This window comes from Manis pentadactyla, chromosome 2, assembly GCF_030020395.1.
Source record: "Manis pentadactyla isolate mManPen7 chromosome 2, mManPen7.hap1, whole genome shotgun sequence".
In the NCBI taxonomy this organism is placed as follows: domain Eukaryota; kingdom Metazoa; phylum Chordata; class Mammalia; order Pholidota; family Manidae; genus Manis; species Manis pentadactyla.
The window spans coordinates 155534563-155557077 of NC_080020.1; the positions used below are offsets into that span (position 1 = coordinate 155534563).

At 40.6% G+C, this 22515-nt stretch overlaps 1 protein-coding gene across 1 annotated transcript; it reads left to right on the forward strand.

Moving 5' to 3' along the window:
• Positions 1 to 2673: 2673 nt before the first annotated feature.
• On the forward strand, positions 2674 to 22289 carry STARD7 (StAR related lipid transfer domain containing 7). Its single transcript, XM_036879968.2, has 8 exons — positions 2674 to 3418; positions 12022 to 12230; positions 12565 to 12614; positions 13798 to 13908; positions 13987 to 14069; positions 14510 to 14609; positions 19451 to 19535; positions 20358 to 22289. Exons 1-8 carry the CDS (start codon positions 3105 to 3107, stop codon positions 20540 to 20542), a joined length of 1137 nt encoding a protein of 378 aa, XP_036735863.1. The 5' UTR covers positions 2674 to 3104; the 3' UTR covers positions 20543 to 22289.
• The last annotated feature ends 226 nt before the right edge of the window (positions 22290 to 22515 follow it).

Below are 22515 nucleotides of genomic sequence, written 5' to 3' on the forward strand. Positions count from 1 at the left end.
CCTCCATCCCAGACCTCCTTGGTGTCTTGATCTTATTTTTCTTCTCCCAGGCCCCTGATCAACCAGACAAGTCAATTACTAGTGCCGTAAGTCCATATATATTCTAGCCTTGTTTATATTTGTGTCCACACAAAGTGAATGACCAGGCACAGCACCGAGAGGATGTATTCATTGGGAGCATTTCTCTTGCCATGTCTTTCAAGATCACCCCAGGATTGGACTATCGTGCAGCCACAGTTCATTTTCATCTTACACCCACATACCATTTTGACCTATCTGCAAATTGAGTTGTGCTTTTTTTCTTCTTTTTTCAGCTGGTCATAAAGGAACCCCTATCCTATCCAGCCGTAGGTGTGAGCTGAGAGGCAAGGGAGCACAAAAGGTAGGTGACATGGATGTCTAGGCCATCTGCTGGTGTAGCTTACCTGTGCCCCTAGCCCTGCTCATGGCCAATTCTGGGTGTACCACTTCCATTTTACTATGAATTATTACTGGGTCTGGTCAGTTTTGTTTTGGTGGGTCTGATAGGCAGAACCTTATATAAGACAAGCTCATGATAAGTTTGGATCAACTTAAAAATACACACAGGGAAAGAAGGGACTAGCAGTTACCAAAGGGGAGGGGTTGGGGAGGGTGAGAGGGGAGGGAGGGAGATTGGGATTAAGGGGCATTATAATTAGTACTCACAATATACGTAGGTCACAGGGAAGGCAGTATAGCACAGAGAAGACAATGACTCTATAACATCTTAGTATGCTGATGGACAGTGACTGTAGTGGGGTAGGGGGGACTTGATAATATGGGTGAATATTAAAACCACATGTTGCTCATGTGAAACCTTCATAAGATTATATATCAATGATATCTTAATTAAAAAACTACTTTGTTGCTAAAAAATGCTAACCAAAAAAAAAAATATATATATATATACACACACACAGGGAATAAAAATTTTCAACATTGTTCTGGGGATACACAAGCAAAAAAAGCTTGTTGATAATAGATTGGCAGGGAGATTAGGCTAGAGAGTACTGTTAGGGCCTGAACAAAAAAATGGTAGAGAGAATGGTGTAGAAAAATTGATTTTTGAAGTTCTGAGGAAGAATTGATAGGTGGGTATAGAAATGGAGATAGCAAGCATACATATGTACCTTTTAAAAACAAAGTCATAGCTGTTAAAGGAAGGAGAAGGGGGTAGTATCTGGAAAGAGGACACTAAGATATTTTTTTTCAAAGCTTTTTTGAAGATGGACTTGACTTTATGAACTGAGAGGAAACAGACAGTCATGAGGGAGAAAAATGGCTGCACTGGGAAGTGGGGGGGCTCAGCTAGAGTTTGTGAGAACTCATTTAGATTAACAAAAGTAGAAAACAAAATGAAAACCAAGTGTAAGTGGTGAGCTCCTTTTAATCAAGAGAAGCTGGACAGTAGGAAAGTCATCCTCTCCTCCCACACCCCCATCGTGGCCATCCTACTGTCATTGAGAAAAGCCTGGCTTGGGAAAGGGGCAAATACTGTTTTGTTATATACCCATTTCTCCTTACCTGCTTTCAAGGGAAATAAACATCAGTACTAATTCCCAGAGTAAACTCAAGACATTCTGGGCAAGGCAGATCTCAATTTCACCTCCAGTAAAGCATAATTTGTCTCTTTTTGGAGAAGTATCTTTTATTAAGAACATCTAAAATTGCTCAAATAACTACAGTAAAAGTAGAATTTCTAAATGTATTGCCTTGGAGGGAGCACAGCTTTTTTCAGAAGATGTCCTTTCACATTATTTTTTTCTTGTTTGTCAATAAGGTACTTAATATAAGCACACAAAATAATAAGGTAACAATTTTGGGTGGGGTTTCCCTATTGACATCCCTCAGTTTCATTTTAATGCGTTTGGATGAGAATAGTAATTTAATACTCTTCAAGACAGTCTGGCCAGGTTGTTCATGGCTGGTGCAAACGAGGTTTTTGGTAACCTATTTACTGTCTCACGTTGTCTTTTTAGGGTCAAAGGGAGAGAGGTAGAGTTACTACTCGACCAAAAGGACTACAGCATTTCCAGCCTGCGACGGGGCACGTGCCCACGTGGCTCTCTAGAAAGTGTCCTGGGCTCCAAGCTTGTCACACGGGTCCGGGCTCGCGTCGCGGGGTTCGCAGAGAGATGAACGCTTGGACTCGGATCTTCGGGGACCCTCTCGGCGCCGCGGTTTTGGGAGCTTCCCGTTGAACTACCGGGAGGGCAAGGAAAAGTGTTCGTGGCAGCTGTCGCCAGGCCTCAACCGGGTCTCCATCCTCCGAAGGTGTCTACGCTGTGCCCCGACCCCCAACCGGGACAACCCTAGCGCCTCGCAGAGGCAATAGCAAGGCCCTGTTCCAGCCTAGACTCAAATTAGTGAATGAGGAGCCGGTCCCCCGACTCTCAGAACAATTGAGCTCGGTGCAGAATTCCACCAGGCACCTGGCCGCGCCCCTTGGAGGGGCGGGGTCCGGTGCCCAGAAGATGGCGGCAGCGGCGGGGTCCCACGGTCACTCCCACTGGCGCTCTTGATGGGCTCTCGCTGCCGCGCCACCTACCTTGATAGCCAGGAGCGAGGAGGCGGAGGAGCGGTGACAAGCAGTTTGCGGCACCAATCAGCACTGAGGAATCCGGGCCGTACCCAATCAGGGCCCGGACGGTGGAGACCGGGGTAGGTTGCAAGGGGGCCCGCGCGAGTGGCGGACGCAGAACGCGTGGGTGTTCTTCTGCTGCTGGGCGGGAGCCGCCCGCCTCGCTGCTTTCCGCGCGCTCTGCACCGCGGCTCCTGGCGCCGGCTTGAGGGCGCCCTGGAGGCAGAGGGTCGACAGGGCTGGCCGGCCACCGGCCCGCGAAATTGGCGGCCCGAGCCCAGAGCGCCTCCAGCAGCGGTCGCGGGGCCACTCTACGGGTGTGTCATGACTGACTCTCCCCCCAGAGGGAACTCTTCCTCAGCGGCGGCTGCAGAGAGAAGGGCCTGTTAGACCGTGAGACGAGTTCGGGGCCGCCAAACAGGGGGCTCGGAGGTCGCGTGCTCCCTCCCGGGATTGTTGCTGTAGCCCCGTGAGGCAGGCCTCTCCCGCCTCGCGCGGCGGCATGTTCCCGCGGAGGTCGCCGGCCGTCCTGGCGGCCTGGCTGGCTGGCGCGGCGGCGGCGGGGGCGCGGGGCGGGGGCCTGCTCGCCCTGTTGGCCAATCAGTGCCGCTTCGTGACGGGCCTGCGCGTGCGGCGCGCGCAGCAGATCGCGCTGCTGTACGGCCGCCTGTACTCGGAGAGCTCGCGCCGCGTCCTTCTCGGCCGCCTGTGGCGCCGGCTTCGCGGCCGCCCTGGCCATGCCTCGGCGGTGATGGCGGCGCTCGCCGGCGTCTTCGTGTGGGACGAGGAGAGGATCCAGGAGGAGGAGTTGCAGAGGTGAGCCCGGGGGCATGTCTTTCCTGTTGCCTGGGGTGCGCGCCCTCCCGGTTGGAGGTTGGGACACCGGAACGTGGGGCCTGCTTTGCGGACAATGTTGCCAGTTTACCCTGGTGGTACTTGAAAGGGCGATGCAGTAGCTTAATTCTGTTTTAGCAAACCACGTTTTTTATTGCCTCTAATGTGTTAATGTAACTTGTCGGGTTAGAAGTAATTGGAAGTGTAGGTTCGTGTAGGGGAGAGACTTTGGGGAGCAGGCACCAAAGAAAAGCATTCTAAAAAATACATGTGATACGAAGGCATGTGGGCCGTTGCTCGCAATCCTTAACACATCCAGAAAGGTGCAAATGCAGAACAGATTTTAAACTTTACGTTAAGGGTGTAGTTACGATTTACAAAATTACTCCGTTCCAAGTAAGATTTAATGAGAAATGCTAGGAGAGCTCTTTTGTCATTGTGACTGTTGTGTCAGAATTAGGAGACTGGAAGGTTTTTTGCTGTCCTCAGACAGACCAATAGCGCAGACATGGTAATCCGTAAGAATTAAGTCGTTTTTTTTGCTACTTTAGGACTTTGGGGGTGCTGTTTTCATTAGGCACCGAAATCACACTGTCATCGTTGAAAGCTGTTGTGTGAAAAGTGCAGTGCCATTGATTGAATTTGTTAATGTATTCTAAATCTGAGCCCTTAGAGTTTCCAAGTAGTTTGTGGGGAAATCTTGCTTTTACTCTTGCTTTACATTGTTTCTGTGTTTCTTTTTAACAGATATTCTTACCCTGTGCTCTCTTTGTGCACACACAACACCCTTTGCCCCCTAAAATCTGAAACTGATTTCAGCCTCCTCCCCTTGATAAATCCCTGCAAGTCTAATTATTCTAGATATTTCTTCTGTTATTCCATGTTTTGGTAAGGTTAAAAATGGAAATACTTAAAAAATTAACACTGTGACCTGTTTGAAGGTGTAGTGCCCAGATGCCAGACAGCTATTTGGGCAGCACTATGAGTTGTGTGTTCTTAAGAACTGGTAATATTTTTCTTAGTAGGGAAGATAACTGTTTTATAAATGCAATTTAAAATCATAAAAGCAACCTGATTGACAAAAACAATTAAGATACCAAAGCATGATAGGCAGTTTACGTAATTTCTGTTAGTTCTCCTTTCCTGCTTGCCCATTTGTTTTTATTAAGCAGTCTTAGGTGTGAGAAATAAAACAATTTATGCAAAGGGAACTTTAAAATTGAGAAGTTATAAATAACTGTTTGAATTTTCATTGTATTTGATGGTGAAATGCTCATGTTCAGCGGTGGTGAGGTTTGAGGGGAAAATCCCCAGTTGGATCTGTTTGGGGAAGAGGAGAAAGACAAAAGACTAGGTGCAAATGAGAGGGAAGATGTTTCAGGGGTCTGAGTTGAATAGTGTTGGGGCCTAGGTGGTAGATGACATTTTTCATCTTACTTCATGTGTTTTTATGGATGATTGTTCTGGAGCCTCTGTTTAGTAGGTCTATGCAGGAGCTAGATGGGAAAATGAGCTAGGAAATGAATGTGATAAACATTTGAGTCAGTTACCACTGCCCACCATGGCAGAAGGAGGTAGACCACTCAGTGCCCAGTCCTAGTATTCATTCTGTTGGCCTCTCTTGGGCCTCTCTTGGTTTCTTGTTTGCTTCTCTTGGTTGCTCTGAAACCTGGGGCTGTTGGAATACTTGGTTCTAATCCAGCTCCTAAAGAGATACTGCTCTGGGTTAACCTCCTTGGGAATTTCAGAAGCTTAGATGAGTGTCACAACACTAAGGTGCCATTTTTGGCCCACTCCGGTGTTGCAGTAGGGTTCCTAACTTAACACTTCACTATCCAGTTCATTATTGATTTCAGTCATATACTTAAAATTTGATCAAGTTATCCATTTTGAGGATTTTTAAAAAATGTTACCTTGATAAAATGTTTTAAAATATTAACATATTATTTAAGTATATCTTGACTGTACAATGTTTCTATAGATTTGTCATGTTTATATTAAAATACCCTGGATACAGGTTAACATTTTTAACTTTTAAAAACATTTTTTGCTTGGTGTTTATTTGCTTTAAAGGAGGCACTGCTGAGGTTGTTGTAGATAGCTTAGAAAAGCCTAGATTTTGTTCTTCGAGTTAGATGATTTGTGGTGCACAGTTGAGAGTGCCGCCGGACAAGTGCATTTCTTTTCCTTGTTAATGGAAGAAGACCATGATTGTCCTATGGCTTCTAAATCGTAGTGTTTGGTTCTTCTGTGCTGTGTCTGTACCAACTTGTGCTGGTACAAACTAATTCTAATACTGCTGTCTTGATTAAACAGGGATGGGGTGTGCAGGATACTTCTTCGAATGTGTGATTTAAAGTAGCATGTGTTTTTTCTTACGTTATTTGAGTTTCTATTCAGAGTGAAAAAGAATGATCTTGCTTTCTCTTCTTTTGTGCTTAAGAAATAGGATCTCATTAATCTAGCAACAAGAAAATTTGAGAAATAACTGGTACAAAGTGAGTGATTCACTGATGGTCGTGTCATATATAGAAATCAGATCTTTTAGTATTTGATCTATTCTTGCCCAATTGGCTTCAATTAAGCAAAATAAAATAATTAACAATTAAACAAATGAAACTTCAATTAAACAAAATAATCAGAATTAACTTCTAATCATTATTTTTGGTGCTGGCAGTCTGTGCCCAGGGCAAATCTTAGGGGAAAATACAGTAGTAATTTTTATTGTATTGGAACATTAAAAAAAAAATTACAGGAACAGAAAGAGGAAGGATGTTAAGAAACATGAAAGGCTCAGGGAAAATGTCCCATTAACCTCCCCACTTTGTTAAAAAGTTACAGTTCATTACTCTAGAAATTTGAGTAAGTGCCAGTAAATTTTCATAAAGAATGTTGGCCATTTTTCCATTTCTGTCTTTGGGGAATTCAGAATACTTGGAACATTCAGTATGCTATTAAAACTAAATTATCCACAAAAAGTCCTTTTGGCTTAAACAAACTTTTTTCTTATTTATTTATTTTTGCCACTGTCACTTGTGTGTATTTTACTGATATACCCAATTTAGATGATCAGAACTATGTAGAAGCTGACTTCAATTTTTTTAGATTATCTTCATTGTTTGGCTATTAACCAGTTGGTCCAGAATTGCAATGAGGTAGTTGATGTCTTTTATTTCTAGGTGTGTCCTCTAACTGTTGTATTTGAAAATCTCTAACCTTGACAATGATTTGTGATTTGAGGAGGGGATCATGTGAAGTGAGGCAGTTGTGTTACTGAAATTACTGATAACGGGGATGGCTTCATTTGAATAATTTTGGATCCCTATGTCAGTGTCCACACCTCATGAGATGAGCCAAACGTGACTGTACCTATTTTTCTGTTTTTGTGCTTTTATGCCTTTATTTTCCATAGCACTCCAGCCTTTTTCAAATATTGAAATGACTTTAGTTTTGGAGAGGGAAGCATTGACTGTCTTCCCTTGATCCCCTTGCTAATCTGCTGGCTCTGTTACTATTTTGGTAATAATCTCCTTTGTCCTTTCCTCTCTTCTTACTACTCAAGTCTCTTAGATGATGAGGTTTAGACACCCATCCCATCCGAACAAGATTTGGCACAGCAGGCCAAAGGGATATATGGTGAGGGGTTTTTCCTTCCTCACTAACATATGTGATATCACTAACGTATGTGATAGTGAGTGACTTTGTGTACCTGTGTGCTAATTACGTCTGTTATGTAGAATTTAAAAGTTCAGACCCTTTAGAAATTCTTGAGCCGGGGGACATAACAATCATTTAAATTTTCATGTTGCAATCTTGTTCCAGCATTCATGTTGTGCTATTCAAAGAATGAATGTCATGCCTTCACAAGACATTTTTATCCCCCTCTCGGGACTTAGTCTTATAATTTTAGTCAGAGCCACCTAGTGACCTTTAATTGTGTAAGGAGAGACTGATTAAGCAATTAGGTCAGAAGTTCTGTATCATCTTGAGTCTTAGAAGGCCATTAAAAATATTTTTTGTAGTATAGTTTAATTTTCTTAAAACCTTGTTACTATGTAATTTTATGAGCCTCTGTTATGTTTTTAATAAGACATTCCGGCCCCTCTTCATTATGTGATAAGTGTGACATTCAAGAGTGGTACTTAATTTTATTGAAGGATGCTTTCCTAGTCCTGAAAAGTGCCATAGTGGGTGCCAGGTGATGCCTAAATTGTGTTCTGGGCAAGTCCAGCTGTGGTTTTGCTTTGCTTTCTCCTATGTAAGAGCTTATTGCCTACTTTGAAGTTCCTTCCCTGTTTGTGTACGTGTTTGCATTGGTAGCAGTCAGTCCTCTTTTGCAGCTTTTAATTAAAACTTAAAAAAATGATTAAACCTCTTCATCAGAACATCAGTATAAATTGTACTGGTTAGGGTTCTTGGTTACAAACAAAAAAACTGCTATTGGTTAATTTAAGCCAAAAAGGAATTAATCCCAAAGGTGTTAGGTCACTCAGAGAGCACTGACAAACGCCAGGGGACAGGTTGGCCAAGAGAATACCCAGGACATGCAATGGGAATAATGTTACAATAATGCTAGTTTTGTTTCTGCCAGATCTGCTGCGCTGCTGGACTCGCCCTCAGGATCAGAGAATAATCTGCCAAAGATCCTGTGCCTTACATTCCTCAAGAGTTAAAGCCTCTAGCAGAAGTCTCTGATTAACTAACCTCACTTAAACTAGCAGCTGTGCTCTGACTGCTAGGGGCTAAGAGAAGGACTGCATCCCCCTATTTTGTGATTCTCTCAAACATCCCCTTAAATAAGTATTTTCATCTAAGTCCAAAGTTTAAAGTCCAGAAAATTAGCATTTTAGAGCTAATAGAAACCTCTGTAGAAATCTCCTCCCTTTACAGCTGGAAAAAAGGGAGGACTTGTCGGGTAAAATGATGTGCATACACTCACACAGTAGGTGGCAGAGCTGGGACTAGAATATAGACCTACATTCACTACACTGTGGTTTGCTCTAAACTTTTAACCTTGAGTTACCAGTATATACCTGTCAGTTTTTGGCTTTTAAAGTACTGTATCAATGTAATCTTCTAATAAAAATTTGAATTACTGAGACCTATTTCCATACTTATTCAATTCAGTAAACATTTATTGAGCATTGCTGTTTGCTAGGCACTTGTTAGAAGCTAGAAATACAAGTGTGAAAAGGGCTGATTCTGGGCCATTAGAGAATTCACAGTTTAGTAAGGGAGGTGGATATAAAGATAGATTAATTGTAATGTGATATGTTTCTGTAGAGGAATAAAAGTAAATGTATACGATTAACTCTGCATAGATGTTAACCTTGAACCTTGTGTTTTTTGGAAGGTTGAAGAGGAGTAAAAAAGCATTTCAGAGTGTGTATCGGTAGTTGGTGTCTTCTTCAGTCTTGAATCACAGAAGAATTGTATATGACATAGCCAGCTAGCAATCTTTCTTTTTCCTGTTTGCTGTTTAAAGGTTATGGGGAAAATACAAGCCATGTTAAAAAAAATTATTATGAAATCTTTCAGACATATAAAAGGTTTGAAGAATAATGTGAATGTTAGAAATAGAATTATATTTAAGAAATAGGATATTATAAATACAGCTAAAGCCTCCTCTATGTCCTTTCCAATTGAAATCTCCTCTCTCCCCCAGATTATCCTAACTTGTTGTATTTTGTTTCCATCTGTCTTTATACATATGTACATATCCCTAAGTGATATATAATGACATGTAGTGTGATACATGGTATTGTTTTGAATGTTTTAAAGCTTTGTTCAGCCCTAAACCAAATACTAAAAAACTGAATCCAGCAACATATAAAAAGGATTATATATCATGAGCAAGTGGGATTTATCCCAGGAAACCAAGAATAGTCCATCATATAAAAATCAATTTATTAATAAATTAAACTAATAAAAATCAATCATTGGCTTATTGATAAAATCAATTTATTAATGTAATAAAGGACAAAAACCACATGGTCATTTCAGTAAATGCAAAAAGAAAGCATTTGACAATATCTAACCTCCTTTCATGATAAAAAAAGCATTTAGCAAAGTAGGAATAGAAGGAAACTTCCTCAGCCTGATAAAGGTCATCTACAAAAAACACATCGAACAGTATAGTTAGTGTTAAAAGACCGAAAGCTTTCCCTTAAGATGAGAAAAAAGACAAAGATGTCTGCCCTACCACTTCTGTTCAATATTGTATTGCATGTTCTTGCCAGGGAAATGAGGCAATACAAAGAAGTGAAAGGCACCCAGTTTGGAAAAGAAGAAGTAAAACTATCTCTGCAGCTGACATGATCTTGTATTTAGAAAATCTTAAGGTATCCACAGGAATCTAGTACAGCTATAAATGAGTCCAGCAAGGTTACAGGATACAAGATCAGTATACAAAAATCACTTCTATATCTAGCAATGAATAATCTGAAAATAAAGTTAAGGAAACAATTTCATTTACAATAGGATCAAAAAGAATAAAATACTAAAGAATAAGTTAACAAAAGAAATGCAAGACAACTAAAAACTACAAAAAAGCATTGAAAGAAATTTTAAAAGACATAAATACATGGGAAGATATATTGTGTTTGTGGATGGTAGACTTATATTGTTAATGTGGCCATACTATCCAAAGGGATCTATAAATTCAACAGAATCCCTGTCAAAATCATAGTAGGCTATTCTGTGGAAATTGGCAAGTTGATCATGATACTTAATGGAAATGAAAGAGATCCAGAATAGTCAAAACAGTCTTCACAAAGGATAGAGTTGGAATACTCACCCATACTGATTGCAAAACTTACTACAGTGCTGCAGTAATTCAGACAATATGATACTGGCATAAGGATAAATATATATGTTGGAATAAAATTGAAAGTTTAGAAATAAACCCTTACATTTATGGTCAGTTGATTTTCAGCAGAGGTGCCAAGACAATTCAGTGGGGAAAGAACTGTCTTCAACAAATGTGGCTAGGACAGCTGGAGATGCACATGGAAGATAATGAATCTAGACCCCACCCCCCACCAACCTCACACCACACACAAAAATGAACTCAAAATGGGTCAAAGATATAAATGTAAGCTAAAACTAAAATTCTTAGAAGAAAATGTAAGTCTTTATGACCTTGGAATAGGCAGTGGTTTCTTAGCTGTAACACCAAAAATATAAGCAATCAAAGAAAAATTAGATTAATTGGACTTAATCAGTATTAAAAACTTCCATTCATCAAGTTACTATCAAGACAGTGAAATGACAACCCACAGAATGGGAGAAAATACAAATCCTGTCTGATAAGTGACTAGTATCCAGAGTACATAAAAAACTCTTACAATTTAACAATAAAAAAAACTACCCGATTTAAAAATGGCTAAGTATTTCAACAATATTTCTCTGAAGAAGATACACAGATTTCCAATAAGCACATGAAAATATGCTTAACATAATTAGTAATTAGAGAATTACAAATTGAAGACCACAGTGAGGTACCACTTCACACCCAGTAGGATTGCTAGAATAAAAAAGATGGACAATAAACAAGTGTCGGCAAGAATATCAAGCCATTGTTGGTGTGAATATAAAATGTTGCATCTGCTTTGGAAAATAATTTGGCACTTCGTCAAAATTAGACAGAAATTGCCATGACGTAGCAAATCAACTAGGAATCTACCCAAGAGATCTGAAAACTGTTGTCTACATAAAAACTTACAGTACACAGATGTTCATAGCAGTATTATTCATAATAGCCAAAAAGTGGAAACAACCTAAATGCCCATTCCCTGATGAATGGGTAAACAGAATATGATATATCCATACAATGGGCTATTATTCAGTCATATAAAGGAATAAAGTATAGCATGAAGGAACCTTGAAAATGCGCTAAGTGACAAAAGCCAGATAAAAGAAACCATGTATTGTATAATTCCATTTATGTGAAATGTCCAGAACTGGCAAGTCCATAAAGACAAAATAGTACAGACAGTAGTAGGGTCGTCAGGGATGCTGGGAAGGCAGGAATGGGTGGTGATTGATGGGTATAGGTTTCTTTTGGGGATGATGAAAATGTACTGAAATTAGAGGTTATGGTTGCACAATCTTGTGATTATACTAAGAAAACACTGAATTGTGTAGTGTAAAAAGAGGATTCTTAAGTGAATTGTATCTCTTTTGAAGAGACGAAGAAAAGTAATAGGAAGAAAACCCTAGAAGTAACAGGAAGAAAACCCAATAAGATATGGGCAAAAGATAACTTTAATAGTTAACATTTGAGGGCTAATTATGCACGATTTACCAAACATTTTGCATATAAGTTTATTTTTTACAATCCACTTTTGAGGTTGGTACTATTCCCATTTTATAGATTAAGAAATAGGGACTGGTTAAGTAATTTAATATTCTAGTTAATGAATGGTGGACTGGGTTTCAAACCTGGGAACTCAGGTTTTTATTCACCATGTTTTATACTCTTTTAAGCCCACACCATTCTTACACATATTTCTGTGTGGACATTTCATTTCATGGGTCTGACCCCATGTCATCTACCCCATGCCTGTCGTTTTTCTTCTTTACAGGTCCATTGATGAGATGAAACGGTTGGAAGAAGTGTCACATATGTTTCAGAGTTCTGGAGTTGAACGCCACCCTCCAGAACCAAAATCCCAAACTGAAGGGAATGAAGATTCAGAGACCAGAGAGCAACCGTGGGAAATGGTGATGGAGAAGAAACACTTTAAGCTGTGGCGGCGCCCTATTACAGGCACCCCCCTTTACCAGTACAGAGGTGAGCCCAGCTTGGCTGCTCTGTGTGCTCTCTGGTTGCCCAGGTGTGCAGGCCTTCTGTTCCTCATACTCTTCAAGCTGTTCTGTTCTGGTGGTTTCTCAGAAAATATGTCATGTTCTACTGTGTGTTGTTTTTCTTCTCCCAGGTGACAAGAGTCTCAGTGTCTTCGTTGCTGGACTTTGCTATAGGTTTCTTTGTCTTACTTTGCTGCCCCAGTAGGACTTCTAGTTTCAGAATCTGCCTTAAGATCTCTCAGTACTCTGTAACTGAAATGCAGCTGAGTGATAAGGATAAGAGAGTGTGGCACATCCCTTATTCTTTTTTGTCATTCTAGTTTTTGGAACCTACACAGATGTGACACCCCGGCAGTTCTTCAATGTTCAGGTGAGTAAATTTTACTTCCCAGATTTGAAGCCTCTAAGCCTATAAATCCATCTACCACCATCCCCATGTGTAATTTCTGTGAGTCAGAAGACACTGGCTTTAGTACATCTGTCTATCTCTGTACCCTTTGTCTCACGCTGAAGAGCATCGGTAAACATTTGACTGAAATTTCTTTGTCCAGTGGGGTTGATACTGATTCTGCCCCCTCACAGGGCTTTTGGGAAGATCAAATGGAAGAATGGATTTGAATGCTTTTATTTTACAAGGTTTAAAGGTTTTTTTTCCCTAAACAGTATGAGGGTAAGTTACGTATGTGGCCTTTATTCCAAAATCCTTCAGTATGTATTTCCCAAAACTAGACATGTTCTCTTAACCAACTATGGCTCCATTATCAGTCAGTAAATTTAACATTGATGCAACATAATCTTCTCTTTGTTGTTCTAGTTTCTGTCTGTTGACCCAGTAATATTCTTCATAGAATTTCCCCTTTGTTACAGATCCAATCGGGATTTAGTAATATGGAACATTTCCACAGTGAAGGTATTTGTTTAATAAAGAGGAAGAGTATCTGTTCAGAGACTGATCCCAAATTGGGGGTGGGGTCCCCAAGAGTTCTATGAAAAGATTTTTTTCCTTCCTGGATTTTTCATTTGCTTTGCTGAACTTCTGGGTAACTAGTTTGATGATTACAACACTCACTGGTAATATGCAAGTGCACACTTTAGCTTAAGCACTGAATTTTGTCAATTTACATTGAATTTTTGTTGGTTTGGATGTGTATGCGTCTTATTTTGAAATTCCTTAGTTATTAGTGATGCTAGAAATTTTGAAAAAAATAGGCTACTCGCATTTCTTTGAGGTGTCTGCTTATACTTTTGGACTTTTTGTCTTTTTTAAATTTTTAGCATTTTAAAATGCATTTATAAGTTTTCTTACACTTTCCTTTGGTTTTTCTTACTTGTTAAGATTCACTTTCAAGGTAATGGCATTGGCTGTAAGAAGGGGTTTTAAAAGGCTTACCTGTAGTAAACACAGCCAGGTCTTACACATTTTGGCATTGTCTTTAGGTCAGGTCACTGTTTCAGAATAAGGTCCCTGAGTCAGAGGCCCAAGCATCTGGAGAAGCCTTCTGCAGCTTTGTTTTGGATCTCTTGGGTCTTCAAGTTGTTTTCTCTTTCCACAGCTGGATACAGAGTATAGAAAAAAGTGGGATGCCCTGGTAATCAAGCTGGAAGTGATTGAGAGGGACGTGGTTAGTGGTTCTGAGGTTCTTCACTGGGTGACCCATTTTCCTGTGAGTACTTAGTACTTGTTTTACTTTTATCACGTCCATGTGAAGCAGAACACTAACCCTGCCCCTCTTTTTCTTTAGTATCCGATGTACTCACGGGATTATGTTTATGTTCGGCGGTATAGTGTAGATCCGGAGAACAACGTGATGGTGTTGGTGTCACGGTATGTATGGTTACCTGTGGCTCCTGCTGTGTCCTTCATTCACACACGTCCCTGGTGGGAGGTTACACTTTCTCAGTGCCCTTATGTGTGCAGCCAGGGCCCCATCCATTCCAGCTAGAGCAGGAGAGGGCTGTGATGGGTGACTCTGGGGAGATGGAAAGGATATAAGCTTTCATTAACCCATTTCTTCAGTTTCTCCTGTTGGTAATTAATAAAAGACGTGCTTTCTTCTTCAACACAGACCTAATGGGCCAGGAATTGCCAAGGGACCTACCTCCCTTTGTTGTTAGGACTTGTTTGTATTCATTCATCTTAGTGACTCCCCTGTTCTATTTTAAAAATTAGAGTCCACTTTTTAGATTTTCCTGTTAACTTTAGCTCCCATGCTGTTTTATATATAGACATTACTAAGCGTTTTCCTTAACTTTTTTCCCTCCCAGTGCTGTGGAGCACCCTAGCGTACCAGAGTCTCCAGAATTTGTAAGGGTCAGATCATACGAGTCCCAAATGGTTATCCGTCCCCACAAGTCATTCGATGAGGTGAGTTTTACATCATCCAAGAGGTGATATGCAGTGGCTTTGGGATTTCTCACAGAATGCCTTTTATGTGAACTGGAAAGGGCTAGGGTTGCTGTAGGGCAGTGGTTCTCAACCTTGGCGTGCATCAGAATCCACTGAGCTCGTTCAAATATAGTGCTGGGATATGGCCTGATAGTTTGCATTTTTAAGAAGTTCCAAGTGAGGCTGATGTTCCTGGTCTGAGAAACATACTTTGGGGAACCCTGCTGTAGGGCAGTACACCTGGAAGGTACCCCAGGGCAAAGTTGTGATGGCCCATTGGCTCCCATTTATCTGAGAGACAGAAGATAATGGCCCTCACTCATCAACCTGTCCTTAGCAGCATCCTTAGGAACTAGAACAAGTACCTTTTCCATCAAAATCTGCCCACACAGTGGGCAGAACACTTAAAACTTTCTGGACTTCTCTTTCCTTATCTGTAAAATGAGAGGGTTAGACTAATGCTCTCTTTACCATTCTATGACTTTACTTTGAGGAGAATATTTTCTTCAACTTAGTGAGGTGTTTTGTTTTTGTTTTTTAGCAGAATCTCTATTGAGTGTACATATTGATTCCAGTTGTTTCTGTTTTTGGTTCAGTTTTGTGTTATAGTGGCTTTGTTTCTCCCATCACTTGTATTTGTTTCAAAGCTGTGTGAACTGTATTTTTTAGTATAGTTTTGTTATTTCACCAGGTTGTTTTATCTAAACCATCTGAAGTGGGACTCTACATATGACAAAGAGATGGTGGCTCACCTCCATCAATGTGGTGTTTGACTGCTGGGGGATCCTGTGTTTACTTCTGTACTATTTTTAGAGCAGTATTTTTCAAACCATGGGTTACTACTCATTAGAGGAAGACAAAATTAATTTAGTGTACTATGGCTGACTTAAAAAGAATAAATAGAACAATAGAAACAGTGTAAGCATATTTCATGAGCCTTTGGTTTAGTTACATAAGCTAGTTACCTTTAGGAAGAGGTTAGGCTGGGGGCAGTGTGAGACACAGACTTGTGCCTCACTCTTTTCCTTTATGTTGCTTCTGAAATGTGAACCTTGTCCATGTATTTCCTATATGGAAAAAAGTGACTTGACTTCTAGCATTACTGCCTTTAGAAACCATGACCAGGAAGCAGCCAAGTCATAGTTTAGCAGAGTGTGTTGCATTTAGTAGGCACCCAATAAACAATTTCTTTCAGCTGGGGTGGGCAAACAATAGAAATTTTATAATTTTTTAAATGTATTTGTGGTAAGCTCTTATAAAAAGGTGAGGCTTTAGTTGGTTCCTGGATAGAGGAAAACAGGAAGGGCACTGGAGGTGGGAGACAGGATTCAACCAGAGAGAGAGAGGAATGAGTGAGTCATGGATGTGTTCAGAGACTCACCTTAGAAAGGAAGGTAGAGGTTGGGAGTGATACATATCATTGACCTTGTATGGAGGGTACTTGAAAACCAGGCAGCCAGTTGGGGTTTTCCAAATGGAAAGTAAGTCCTTGAGCCAAGGGATGGTGTTTTGATGTACTTCTTATGTGGACAATTTGAAATGTATTCAAAAGATACAGAAGTAGAGAGAATAATATACTGAACTATTCTGTATTCATCGCCACCTCTAGCAGTGATCAACTCATGGCTGAACTTGTTTTATCTGTTCTCTTTCTTGTTCATTTCTCACTCCCATGATTATTTTGAAGCAAATTCTAGGTTTGCTATAGAAGAACCTATAGAAGAATTCTTATATAGATATTTTAGTACTGACCTCAAAAAAAAAAAAAGGTCTTGAAAACATAATCTCATATTGGAATAATCCCTAATATCAGATACCTAGTTAATGTTCCGATTTCTCTGATTGTCCGTGGATATTTTTGTAGTTCATTTATTTAAATCTGGACCAAGGTAAGATCCAGACATTGAAGTTTGTTAATCTTGTCTCTTGAGTCTCTTGATAACAGTAAGTTCCCCTCCTTTTTTTTCCTGGCAGTTGTGTTTGTTGAAGAAACAGGGCTCTTAGGGTCTGTAGGGTCTATAGTGTCCTTTAACATGTTCCTCTGTCCCCTGTATTTCCTAGATACTGGAAATTGAATCTAGAGGCTTGAAGGGAATCAGGTTGGTTGGTGGTTTGGGGCAGAACTGCTTTATTAAAAGTCATGTAATGTCTGATTGTCCCTTTGTGAATTTAGAAGCAACTGGTGATTATTGCTCAGATCTACTATTTCATTAGAAGTTACAAAATGCTGATTTATAATTCCTTCAGTCTTTCTTCATTTACTTACATTTTTAGTTGAAATGCCTTAGAGAAAATTATCCACATCAAGTATTTAGTTTCCTAGAGTAGGAAGGGATGGAGGGAGAAATGCTTGATTTGTTTCTTTTGTTTACAAGTTTTCAAAATAATGAATTAGTTCATTCAACTCGGGATCCTTCAAAGGTAAAGTTTTATTATTTATTTATTTATTTTTAAAGAAATACCATTAGGAAACCACAGGTATAAACATACTTGGTTAGTTTTAATCCATCGAGTTACTCTTAATGATGCTCACATTGTTCTGTTTTGGCCATTAAGAGCCCCGTCTTACTGGTTCGAGTCCTTTTGCCTTGACCTCAGGAATGCCCTTGTTTTCTGGTGCTGTTAGATGTTCCTGGTTCATCTTGTGTAGTTTTAGCTTTAAACCTGGAGATGAGCATTTCTTCAGGGACCCCTGATTCCTCGTAAGGAAATGTCATTTAAATACTGCAGTTTGGCTTTTAGGAGTAATGGTAGCTACTGGCTTGCTTGTTGTTTTTAGGCCTTTTCAGAGGATAGAACAAAGTAGTAAGTTTTGTTGGTCTGTTTATTTTAAAGATAAATCTTAATATTTTTAATTTGATTTCAAGACTGTATAATTTATATTTTATATCTTGTATCTTTTTTTCCTTTGCTGAAAAACTCAGTTCTCAACTTACTCCAACACAACTACTCATTTGATTTAACCTGAAAAACACACACATCAGCCTCAGAATATTACCAACGAGATCATCAGTAATGTGATGATTAAAAATTTGTCTTTTTGTCCTTAGGATACATACGCTTTATACAAAATACTGAGTTTTAAAGTCATTTGAAATAGGTCCTATACTTGTGGTTTTTCCTATCAATTCAGTTCATAGTAGGTTCCTTGTTTACTTTTACTTTACTTTTGATTTTTAGATAATACTTTTTAAATTCAATTTTGTCTTACTGAATTATGAAAAAATTTGTTTTTCCAGAAAAAGTAAAATCTATAAAGTAAGAACTATTCAGAGTAATTTAGCTTGTATCCCTGTTCCTTCCACCCAGTTCCTTCCTTCTTCCTCTAGGTAACTGTTGCTTTGTTTTTTGCTTCCTTTTTAAATATAAGCAGTAGTGGCTGAGAACCCAGATTTTTTTTACTTCCCAGTCTGAGTGTTTTATAGGAAGAATAAAGTCTTTTACATGTATTTATTCATTTAGTCTTATAACCAACCCTTGCGGTGGGTGTTGCAACTATTTCCATTGTATAGACTTTACCTCTCCTACTTTACTTCCACAGTATTCAGTCTACATCTCTGTTAGGGCACCTGTTTATCCCATTAATTGGAACCTCCCAAGGGCAAGGACTAGCACATTTTTGTTTCCTGTACAGCACCTAGCACAGTGCCAGTCAACATAGCAGATATTTAGATCTATGTTGAGTAAATGAATAAAAGATTAAACAATTCACTCATGGGAAAAAGAAGATGGACTCTGGTGTAAAGGTGTGAGGGTTTAAAAGTTGTACCTCTACCATCTGGAGTTATGGCTGGTCTCCTTTGAAAAGTGCAAACGTAAAACTGATTATTTCTTACCCCTTTGGGTGGAACATAATAAAAGGTTCAGACTTCTAGGATCAGGATGGATACCTTAACTCTCCTTAATTCCCTGTCTCTTACTTTATCAGGCAATAAGAGGGCTGAGCCAGAAAGGATGGGGGCATGGGTCCCACATTTAGATTCTGGGGTCGTCATGGCTCTCATGATTATGTGGGTGACCTTGGGCAAAGTTACTTAACCTCTGTGCTTAGTGTCCTCATCTTCAAAATGGGGGATAGGAGCTATCGTTGTGAGGAGGTGAAGCGGTTCGTGGCACATAGTTAAGAGCTATATAAATGTTTGCTGGTAGTAGTAGTAGTGGAAGTAGAGTTAATACCATTTTGGTAAAGAGTTAAGATCTTAAACATTACGGTTGTGTGTTGGGATCCTCAAACCACATCCACATTTGAGGAGTCACTTGAAGGACTCAGGACTCTTGATAAAATTGTATTTATGGCTAAGATTTGTTACAGTGATGTAGTAAGGATACACAGATAAATTACAAGGGAGAGACGCAGGCGGAGTGGAGGCATCCCCATGTTTCTTCTCCATTCACTGTCCTGTGAGGGCTGCGAGCACATCCTCCCCCAGCAACAAAAGTGCAGCAGCGTGTGTGATGTTTCTGCTCAAGGAAGCCCATGGGAAACTAAGCAACCAAGATGTTTATTGATGGCTGGTAGAGGTACCCTCTGCCTAGCGGGTACCCAAATTCCAGACTCCCAGAAAGAAAGTAGGTGTTCACCATAAACTGCATCATTTGCACAAACAAGCAAGGCGCATAGAGCCCCCACTTAGCAGTTAACTGTTGAGGGGAGCACTCTGGGAACCCAGTTCCCAGACACCAGAAAGGGGCCAACCCAGCAAGTAGGCCTTTTTTTATGGCTTCGCAACCTGTCAGGACTTCAGTGTTAATCTTTTTCTGTACAGGGTAAAAAAAATGTCAGTTTCTATCCCTTCATCTTCACTGTTTTTCTTTTCCAGAATGGCTTTGACTACTTGCTGACATACAGTGACAATCCTCAGACTGTGTTTCCTCGTTACTGCATTAGTTGGATGGTTTCCAGTGGTGAGTGGGCACTTTTATATAGGCCTGGAATTTGGGTTTTGCATACTGTTTTTCTCTAGATTTTTAATTGCATCAAGAAGAGCAATACTGGTCTCACTGGAGCTCTTGTGGGGAAGGTAACCATCCTTTCAAGTTCATTCTTGAGTACTATGAAGATATCACAGCCTCTAGCTGGAGTTTGGAGGGATGAGAATTATGTAGTCCCAGAAAAGAACTTTTGCTCAGAGGGGAGTTTTAAGAACACCATTTGCTGATGTTTTAAGTATGGACTGTATACATTAATGCATTTGAAAATTTTCTTCTTAGACAGTGTTGGAGGCCATAAAATCTGGCGTAGAAAATATGGTAGTTGTAGGACAGTCACCTAAAGAAAGGGGCCACCACCTGTCTTAACAAAAGCTACACCTTTCCCTTCCGTTTTCTTGCCTTAAAAAACATCCTCATGGAATTTTCTTTCTTCTGGTTCTCTATAGGCAGCTTCTTATTTATACCTCAGGGAAAATGGAGAGGAGACTGATGTTTCTGTTTAACATTTGTCTAAATAAAATTGGCAGTTATTCAGCTGTGCCACTGATTAGTGATACCTTAATTACCTGAAAGAGAGCCTTTTGGGATTTATATGGCCTGATCACTACCCCTTTTTGAAGGGGCTTATAGGTCATGGGTTGTTTTCATGCCCTACATTTTGGGAGGCGGCTATTACAGGTCTCAGTCAGGCTGTGGTCTATAAGAAGGAAAAAGCCATAGAAGAAATAAGGCCTTCTAATTTTGAGCCTTCTGGTTTGTGTATCTGCCTACCCAAATTTCCTTCTCTCCCAACAGGCATGCCAGATTTCTTGGAGAAGCTGCACATGGCCACTCTGAAAGCCAAGAACATGGAGATCAAAGTAAAGGACTATATTTCGTCTAAGTCTCTGGAAACGGGTAGTGAAGCCAAGGCCACCACTCCGTCTTCCGAGAGGAAGAATGAGGGGAGTTGTGGCCCTGCCCGGATAGAGTATGCTTGAAGGGCTTTGGGATAAGAAGGGACAGGCTGCTCCTTGCCCTGTCTCTGTCCCTTATCTGCTATGGAACAGGGACATGTATTGGAAGGCGTCTATAACCACCAGTGTGGGATAATTCAATAACTGGTGTCCGATTTCATTCAGAGTTCTTAATTGCTCTTAATCAGAAGAGAAGAAGGAGGCATCCATGGGAACGTTGTCATGCTCTCAGGCCAAGCATTTTAAAATTCAGTATTTCACTGAGCTAATCTGGAACAAACCTCTCACCTCAGGCAGAAGGGGACAGTTCGTTTTTACTTCTTCTGGGTAGTTTCCTCTGCCAACATTCCACTGCCCACCGACGGTTCCGCAGTGCTGTGGATTTCCTTTAGTTCTGAAGGCCGAACTGGAAAGTGCAGTTGGCTGGCTGAGCTTCAGTGAGGGGTCATCAGGAGATTGGGAGTGCTCTTGGCAACAGTCCTGGGGCTGAGGGCTGTGAACTGGTGCTTGGCAGTGTAAGTGCCTGTCCTCACCTTGCTTCTCTCTTTAGGGACTTAAAGTTTATACCAAGAAACCTCTCCCTTCACTTCCCAAATACCATACCATTGACTCACCCTATCCAAAGCAGTTCCCTTTGATTTGGCCAGTTCTGTATTCGTGCACTGTATTATCTTGGATCATCACCTCCTTCCTTACCCCATTACCAAGAACACTGGGAAATGAATCCTTTTAGATAATAGCCTCCTGTGTCATCAGTGTTTTGATAGGGTTAGTGGAGATGCTCAAACATCACTTTAGTTTTTTTTGTTTTTGTTTTTATTTGTGTGTCAAAAAGTAGAAATTGGGGAGTTGAATAGGATTTCTCCATAGCCCCACTATAGAGAAAACATTTTGATTCAGGCATTACTTCCCATACTTGAGGTTTGACTGGACGAAGAGGACTTTTCCACCTTGTAAGGCTAAAGGCAGAGGAGTGGGTTGGGTGCTCCCTCAGAGTGCTCGGAGCTGTAACAAGTTGTGTGATTGAGTAGGCGTAATCTCCCCCCACGTGCTAATCTTAACAGGGATGTGGTTTATGTGACCCTCTTGTTCTCTGCAGAGTTCTTTTCCTCTTCAGAGCTAAAATAAAAGCAAACTACTGTAGAGAGAAAGTCACGATCAGATGGTAAGTTTGGCTTTTCCAATTGGCTTATGGTCATACTGCAATTTGATGGGATAATAGGGATCAAATTTTAAATCCTCCCTTCCCCCTTTTCCTAGGATTTAAACGGCCAGATTTTTCCTTTTTTTCCTACTTGCTTCCCTTTTGTGTTGTTGAACCAAGGATCTAAACCCGAGACTGTCATGCCCCTTGACCTTCTTGTTGCCTGTTAACTTTTGTGCCAAGGAAATAACTGCCCCGGTGTTTCATGTCTTGCCGTCTCTGAGTTGTAGGCAGAGCAGAGAGCTGCACTGAGCAGTCCCAGCTTCTTTTCATGGATCATTTCTCTCTCCTCATCCCCAGGGCCTGACTGAAGCCAGGGAAGAGCCCCTGGGTTATGTCTGCACCTAGCACTTGTGATTATTAGTGTGGGCAGGTACGGGCCAGTGTGTGTGAGTGCAGAGGTGTTAAGGACCTGAGCTGTGTGGTGCTCATACTCTGAATTTGGGCAGTTTGACTCTGTACTTGGGGTCAGTCTGTACAGTTACTTGTGTCATTGTAATGATTTTACTCCTAACTCTGACGTTTTTATCAAATGTGTGAATAAATACATAAAGGTTGGTACAGAAAGTGTGTGTCTGGATAGATGGTGGTGGGGAAATCTTGCACATTGGGGTTATTTCTTCCTGATCATAAAGTTGAAAAGTAGAGGTTTCTACTTACGGACTTGGCATGTGCAGGTGGTGGGCTTGGTCTTTCTTGGGAGTGGCTGGCACACAGCTAATACATATGAACCCTTCCTGGGTGACCAGTTTGGCCACTGGAAAAAGCCACCTATTTGTACTTTATTATCTTG

Excerpts from the sequence above, each read along its gene's own strand:
- STARD7 (XM_036879968.2), top strand. The coding sequence starts at position 3,105 with ATGTTCCCGCGGAGGTCGCCGGCCGTCCTGGCGGCCTGGCTGGCTGGC. Across the intron at positions 14,610-19,450 it reads CCCACAAGTCATTCGATGAG|AATGGCTTTGACTACTTGCT; the intron begins GTGAGTTTTACA and ends TTTCTTTTCCAG. Across the intron at positions 19,536-20,357 it reads TAGTTGGATGGTTTCCAGTG|GCATGCCAGATTTCTTGGAG; the intron begins GTGAGTGGGCAC and ends CTCTCCCAACAG.